At 42.5% G+C, this 8,665-nt stretch overlaps 1 protein-coding gene across 1 annotated transcript; it reads right to left on the minus strand.

The window, feature by feature from the left end:
- Positions 1-6,880: 6,880 nt before the first annotated feature.
- On the minus strand, positions 6,881-7,870 carry LOC307152137 (olfactory receptor 1E16-like; the record flags this gene model as incomplete). Its single annotated transcript, XM_079860545.1, has 1 exon — positions 6,881-7,870. One exon carries the CDS (start codon positions 7,868-7,870, stop codon positions 6,881-6,883), a length of 990 nt encoding a protein of 329 aa, XP_079716671.1.
- Positions 7,871-8,665: the final 795 nt, after the last annotated feature.

Raw genomic sequence — 8,665 nt, forward strand, 5'->3', positions numbered from 1 at the left:
AGGAAGCCTTTTTATTTCCATGGAATTACTGGGATCTTACCCTATAATCTGTAATAGCTACATAGCTATTACAGATTATAGGGTAAGATCCCAGTAATTCCATGGAAATAAAAAGGCTTCCTTTTACAGTACTTTTTCACTTTACTTACTGAGTAAATTGTCATGTTTTCCTTGGTAACGTTGCAGGACATACGAGGTAAAAAATTGTGACTATATGGAAAAAGGAATGATCAGGTTATATGGTACAATTCCGGTAATACCATGGAAATAAACAAGGCTTCATTTTACAGTACAGTTGCACTTTACTTACTGAGTAAATTGTAAAAACATCTGCAAGAACATACCCAGTATTTAAGATGTGCCATGACATTAGGGAAAACTGTTCCTGCGGGGTAGTTACCAGGTAAGTGTAAGGTAAATTATTTGATAAACCCTCTATAAATGGGTGTAGCAATGAACAACAACTATTTAAGACAAGGTAATTTATTGGAAACTACCATCTTAATTTCAAGATAGTAATAAATAAACATGGACTGTTACCAACATAACCCTAGGATAACTACACACCTAACTTGAATTGATGGGTAATACTGGAAGTGTTTCTAAAAATTAGCTGCCTACATTCTGAGGAAGTACACAATTAAATCTGAGTTATTACCAACCTAAACAGGTAACAAGTACACAGTACTTTGTTGAGTTGATATTTAACAGTGGTGTTTTTTTCCCTGGTAGTTTCTCTGTAATTGCATACTAATCACCTTAAGTAATTACACACTAAAATACTATAATTTACCATATGCTTACCAGGTAAATACTTAGTAATTAGTTTGTAGTTTCTCTGCATTTACATACTTGTTACCTGTGGTAATTACCAATAACCAACTATAACTTACCATATATTTACCCGGTAAATACCTAGTAATTAGTTTGTAGTTTCTCTGCATTTACATTCTTGTTACCTGTGGTAATTACCAATAACCAACTATAACTTACCATATATTTACCAGGTAAATACCTAGTAATTAGGGGACTGTAAAAGGAAGGGTTACCGGCCATTCTTGAGATTTGCCTTCGAGTGCCGGGCTTATCAGTACACTGTCCTTCCCTTCGGCCTGTCTTTAGCACCTCGTACATTTACGAAGTGCATGGACGCGGCGCTCGCGCCCGTCAGACAACGGGGCGTGAGAGTCCTGATCTATCTGGACGACTGGCTAATTTTAGCCCAGTCAAAGGAGGAACTGGTGTTACACAAGGCATTATCGCTGGCCCATCTGGAACAGCTGGGTCTCAGAGTCAACTGGGCCAAGAGAATTCTATCCCCCAGCCAGGAAATATCCTTTCTGGGGATAGAGTTGGACTCCAGGTCTATGGTGGCGTGCCTGACGCGAGAACGCGTGGCAGCGATCCAGCGCCTTGCAGTGACATACACTGTAGGGAAGAATCTTACCCTCAGAGTGTTTCAGAGGATGATGGGTCTCATGGCCTCAGCCTCGACGATGCTGCGACTGGGTCTGCTACACATGCACCCCTTTCAGCTGTGGCTGAAACGGCGTGTACCAGCGCGAGCGTGGACATCAGGTTTGCGTCGTCTCACGGTGAATCAGACATGCAGCTCTGAAACCGTGGATGAGAACCGGCTGGTACCAGGCCGGCGTGAACCTGGGCACCGCCTCACAAATCAAAGTAGTCTCGACAGATGCTTCCAACACGGGTTGGGGAGCCCTTTACGAAGGGAGACCTTCCATAGGCTTGTGGTCAGACGCAGAGAAGCGTCTACACATAAACTGTCTAGAGATGAAAGCGGTCGAAAACGCCCTTCAGTTCTTCCTCCCCGTGTTAAGGAACCACCACGTTCTGGTCAGAACAGACAACACGTCAGTGGTGTCCTATATAAATCGCCAGGGCGGCCTCAGGTCCCGGAACCTTCTTGCAATAGCAAGACGCCTCCTCAGATGGGGCCAGCACAACCTGCGCTCGCTGAAAGTGGCTCATGTGCCGGGCGTCATGAACGTGGGCCCAGATATGCTATCCAGGGCCAAGTTTTCCCCAGGTCTCTGCATCCAGTGACGGTGCAAAATATCTGGGACATTTTCAGCAGAGCAGAGGTAGACCTGTTCGCGCCGCAAACCAACGCTCACTGCCCGATGTTCTTTTCAAAAGAAAGGGACGCGCTGGCCCTAAACTGACCCAGGCGCCCTCTCTATGCATTTTCCCCGGTCGCCTTGTTACCACAGGTAATCAAGCAAATCAGGGAGAGCAAATGCTCGGTACTCCTGATAGCCCCACTATGGGAGAATCAAGTTTGGTTCCCAGAACTGATAGAACTGGGGAACACAGCTCCATGGCCGATTCCGCTGAGGAAGGACCTGTTGTCCCAGGCCCAGGGTGCAGTTTGGCACCCGTACCCCGAGCTGTGGGCCCTACATGTGTGGGCGATCAACTATCACCATTTCACCTCCCAGAGAGAGTGCTGAACACGATCACACAGGCTAGAGCTCCGTCTACTAGACGGCTCTATGCGTCTAAAAATCAGTGTTCCCTGAATGGTGCTCAGCTCATGACTTAAACCTGCTAGATTGTGAGGTAACTGTGGTGCTTTCTTTCCTACAAGAGCTGTTGGACAGCGGGAGAACCCCATCCACGCTCAAGGTGTATGTGGCGGCTATAGCGGCTTTTACGAAGCCTGTGAATGGCTAGTCGCTGGGAAAGAATGACCTCATAATCCGTTTCCTCAGGGGGGCTAGGAGGCTGAACCCTCCTCGGCCACCCTCGATTCCAGCTTGGGACCTTGAGGCCATGAAAGGTGGACCATTTGAACCATTACACGCGGTGGAGCTGAAGTACCTGTCCTTCAAAACCACTTTTCTGCTGGCACTAGCCTCAGTAAAACTGGTGGGCGACCTGCACGCGCTCTCAGTGAGCGCTACGTGCCTGGAATTTGGGTCTAATGACTCTAAGGTCATCCTCAAACCAAGGCATGGTTACGTCCCGAAGGTGCTTGCGGCTCTGTTTAGAGCGCAAGTTATTTCCCTTTCGGCCCTCCCTGCGTCCCACAGTGAGGTTGGGGTTAACTTCCTCTGCCCAGTAAGGGCTTTAAGGATTTATGTGGAGCGCTCTGCTGCCTTTAGGCAAACGGAGCAGCATTTCGTTTCGTTCGGTGGCCGCGTCAAAGGACTAGCCATCTCGAAACAGACCCTGTCCAGATGGATAGTAGACGCTATCGCGTCAGCTTATGCATCCAAGGGCCTGGATTGCCCCTTGGGGGTTAGAGCCCACTCGACTAGAGGCATGGCCTCGTCGTGGGCATGGACAAGTGGGGTCTCACTTCATGACATTTGTATGGCAGCAGGCTGGGCCTCACTGTCTACATTTGTAAGGTTTTATAACCTAGAAGTGCCCGCCTTACAGGCCAGGCTGTTCTCATTCTGATTATACCATAGTAACATTGTCTACCCAACTCAGTTTGATTAGACTGTTGATATGCTTATGCAGTTTCAAGGTTGATATACTGCCATAACTGTATATATGTGCGTGCACCTATCTCACATTACCGAGTCGTCCCTCCCTGTTCTGCCGCTTCGCGTTTATTCCACTTTACATGAGCCCCGGGTATACTGCCCTTGGGACATTAGTGTTGGAATTCCGCACGCACGGCGTTTTACATGGGGTTCCCGTAGCGTAAGCTAAACTTACGCAACACGAGAGTACTCTCATAAGAGAACGACACTCGGTTACTAACACAACCTCGGATCTCTCTAGAGAGGGAACGAGTGTTGCGTAACCTGCCGTGCTTGTGCTGCATTATGGTTTCGCTTCTAGTCGACTGAAATCATTGTGAAACCTGGGTGATGGGTATTTATAGGCTTAGGCCACACCCATTTTGGCTGGTCATGACGTAGCGCGGGAAGGCTTCCCATTGGCGCTGGAGTCATGCCAAGACGCACTGATAGGTTGCAGCAGTTGCTACAGAGCAGCCAATGGGTGCGCGAGCTGCCTCGCCTATGTCTGCCTGCTGCAGCAAATGCGTTTTACATGTTGAAAAATTAAGGATAATTTTTTGCTTCAGTATTCTCAAGTTTTTCCGTAGCGTAAGCTAAACTTACGCAACACGAGAGTTCCCTCTCTAGAGAGAACCGAGGTTACGTTAGTAACCGAGTGTCGTTACACTTGAGAGCCCATCACCTTTGAGTGTAAACTAAACAAGCCAATGTACATTAGATTTGCATCGCTTGCTCCGCCCCGCAGCGCGGCTATATATATGAATGCGGGTGCGCTCACATTTCAGGTCAGAGCCGGTGATCTGGCCACTCCGCAGTGGCTCAGCAATTGTGGTGATGGGACGTTATATCTCTGTTCCCTCCTGCAAGAAATGGGGGTTACATACGTAACTTAGTCTCCCTTTCAGTCATTCACGTTCGAGGTTACGTTGGAATGACTGACGTAATGAGTTCCATACTAAACGCCACTATTGCTGCCCCTTTCTGCGCCCTGTGTAAGCCACCTAATCCACCCGCACCTCCTGGGGTGGAAGATGGGACAGGGCTTACACATAGAAGGTCAATTACTGCTGTTCCGCTTGACCCGTACAGTAAGACTATTTGGATAACACTGGGAAAGCAGAAAGGGACGCTATGGAGGCTGCATCCTGCCCATAGGGAAGTAACATGTGGAAAATACACATATGGACTGGCCATTAGGGCAGTGCTACACAGGGAATGTCTCTGAGGTAGCTCTGGCCTAGTTAGATGGCAACACCGAAAGGGACGGCAGAGTGGACTCTGCCGAGGGAAAGACACGTGTTCGCCGACAGGGGTGCTGTACCCTGGAAAAATACACATATGGGATCACCGTAGGGATCACAACATATGGCACCTGGGCACAGGGGTCAACCATTGGGTGTACTTACGAGTGTTAGGGTTGGCGTCGGACTCTCCCCCACAACTGGCTGCCAATGGTGGTGAATGAACTCGACAGGGTTCCACCAGCTGGGGAACACAACTGAGGAAAAAGATAAGCGCATGTATCCGATCTTTAGGAGGGGAATGGCGCAGCAAGTTAAGGTGAGTACACGGGAGGACACTGGCTCTACATGAAGGTTATAAAATCTGACAAATGTGTTGGGATCTACATATATCTGCCAGTGAGGCAGCGTGCGCCAAGTCCCAACTGATTGAGGTGGACGGATGCATTGGAAAATGCGTTACTGTGTTAACATTTTGAACGGGAGCTTGTGAAGGGCCAGATTTAAAACTCACAGTTCCAAGATTAGCCGTAACTCACTGCCTTACTTGGATACAATGAAGTAAGGGTTGTAGAAGGTGGTGCAAATGATTAGAAGCTCATTCTACTCTCTCTGGAGCATAAACCAAACTGTATTGGAGCTTTTCATATTAGGCCTATAAAACTTTTGCGCAATGAAATATTATTAGCCTTTCATGTTCAGTCCTATCTATCATATGTTGTTGCCTTATTAAAAAGCTGCGCTATACATTTAAAAGAAATGTCTTTTCATTTCATAGTATATATAAATACATTTTTCATTAATGTATTTTATAACAATACAGAGATTTGTGTTTTATTTGTTCCCCACTAAATGTTTTTTTTCACCCACTATAATAATAACTATAAGATTAACTTTTGCTGCTGAATTATCCACTAACCTCATTTATAATAGTATTTTTGCCATAGATTATCAATATAGCCTTCTCTTACTCTAGCTGTTTAAATTTTTGCAAATAAATATCTTCTGAAATTTGTTTTGACAGAGATGGTTGGTTGTTTTAATTTTTCAATTCCTCAGAAAATGGCCCGAGATGTTTTAAAATCTTATAAAACTGAGATGTTTATACAGTAGTTCAATTTTTACAGTATACAAAACAATCGTCCAGACAAGATGATCATTACCACAGTATTATATTAGTATTAATACTAAAGTCCTCTGATTTCATTTTCAATACAATCAAAACTGAGATGCAAGACGGCAAGTTCCATTTTAACGAAACGAGAGACCACATCTGTGGTGATACAAGAGATGTGTGCTGTGTTATAATGTGTTGCTGTTGACGACGGTCATATAATTGAATGTTTATGCTTTAAAAAAAGTGCATAGAACTGCTAATTTTATTTGTTGTTTGTTGATTTTCAAATATACAACTTGTTGAAATGGTTTCAGTTCTTTTTGAACATTTTCATCTCATTTGAACAAAACTGTGATAATACTGATAATCGTGATCATTTTGGTCACTATAATCGTGATATGAAATTTTCACACCGTTTCATCTCTACGTCGAACGTGACTGACTGAAGGGGAACCATCTTTCTATATCTATAGTCTTTGGTAAGAATCTAGCTCAGTAATTCATAGCTCAGCAGGACACTGTCATGTGCATCAATTATCAATGAATAATATTTAACTAAAATTAAGTGTGACATTATTTGAAATTTACCAGTTCGATAATGTGACTTTTGACTAAGAAGTGAGTAAATGATCACAATTTTAACTGGCATTTGCTTTTTTTTCCCTTTTTTTTAATGATAAATATTAATGAAAACATGTAAAATCATTCGTAGCCAAGACCTGTGTAAATAAATTAATAGAACATATTTCTAATAGTAATCTAATGAAACAACCAAAACTGCATGAACATTTAGTAGGAAATGTATGGTTTATTTATAATTAAAATATTAGAGTTGATAAATGTGCCTGCAGTGTAACAAATTAAATTTCCTGTTCTGAGGTATCACATTACATGCTGTTTAAATGCATTTACAATATTTGTTAATATAGTTATATAACTATACTAACTATATTAACAAATATTGTAAATGCATATAAACAGCATGTAATGTGATACATAAGAACAGGGATAGGCAGATGATCTCATTTAGAAATAGTTAACCTATGGACTTTTAGACTCATCCTGTTTCTCTGGACACACCATTTGAGAAAGAACAGTCTGACTTCTTTGATCCTGATGCAGTAGATGAAGGGGTTCACTAGTGGTGGAAGCAGACTATAGAACATGACCAGGGCGATCCTCTGACTGCTGTTTATCTGAATGCTCGGGATGTTAGAACTGGAGTAAACAACGAAACGTGGCACATAATAGATAATAATGATAGTCAGCTGTGTGGCACAGGTAGAAAAGGCTTTCATACGACCCTGTGCATTTGCTATTTGAAGCACAGACACCAGGATACATACATATGAAAAGATGATGAAAGAGAATGGCACGAGAAGCACAAACATTGCTACACCATAGGAAATGAGGTTCGGTTGACTGACATTAGCACAGGCGAGCTGGTTCATAGACCCAGAGTCACAGAAGCAATGAGCGATCATATTTGGCCCACAGAATGGCAGTTTCACTGTTTGCATTGAGCTGATGGTTGGGGCAATCATTGCAGTAACCCAGGAAAGCCCTATTAAAAGTCTCATAGTGCGGTTAGTCATTAAAACAAGGTATCTTAGTGGGTAACAGATCGCCAAATACCGATCTAGAGCCATGATCATCATAATAAGAGAGTTTAGGGTCCCAAAATAGTGAATAAGCTGCCTTTGAAACAGACAAACGTAGAAGGTAATATAACCGTCATTAAACCAGTAGCGAGAAATTACTTTTGGCAGAGCAACTGTGCAAAAACCAATATCAGACAAGGACAAACTCAGCATGATAATATACATAGGCTTAAAGAGGCTGCGTTCAGTCACAAACAGGACCACAATGAGAGAGTTTCCAGTGATTACAGCGATGTAGATGCAGAACAAAAGTGCTGCCATCAGGCTGTAGTATTTGGGCAGAAGTCCAGGGAAGCCCACGATGAAAAACTCGGTTACAACAGAAGCTGCGGTTTCGTTTGCCTGTGACATACTAAAACATACAGTTAACATCTGTTTACAAAAGAACCAAATGTATCTGCCTTTTACACATGACATACCTTGTAAAAATGGCTTTGATTTGTTTTTTAATACTTTCTTGAAGTTAAAATTATTCTTGGCAACATTTAAAAATACAATATAATAATGATAATATACAATTATTTAAATAAAATTCACTTCTGAAATGATAAATTATTGTAAATTACTGTATAAAATATATAATTTATAAATATTGTTTTTCATAAAACAACATGTAAAATATACATCCATTATAGAACATTATTTAGTTATTAATTTAGATGAATGAATTTTCTTTAAGTTATTTACACATTCTATGATTTAAAATATTTGCAAAAATCTAAATGTTATTTTGGTTTGTATTTCAGCTGATCACATGATTACCTTGATTATTCCTCTGTTAAGTTATGTGACATCTGCTAAGAATATTCCTGGCTCAGTGTGTCACGTTTCTCAGTGATCAGTGCAGATGAGTGTGGTTTCATTGTTTTATAGGCGTAGAATCAGTGTTAAAGCCTGTAGGGTCCAACACGTCATGAAGGATCATGTTTTGAATCATTTGATGTTGTGAAACTGGGCTGACCTTTGGGGTTTAGGGAGTGGGGAATGTGTTTTGCTAGAAGATAACTATGGAATGAAGTTCGGCTTGGTTCCTCTTAATGTTTACACATGGATAAATGTGTGCTATTTCAGTTCACAGTGTGACTGTCACGGAGAATGATGAAGCAGACAGGCGAGTATAATGTAAATGAAGTTTATTATGAACAG

The sequence above is a fragment of the Squalius cephalus genome (assembly GCF_949319135.1).
Source record: "Squalius cephalus genome assembly, chromosome: 24".
Lineage (NCBI taxonomy): Eukaryota > Metazoa > Chordata > Actinopteri > Cypriniformes > Leuciscidae > Squalius > Squalius cephalus.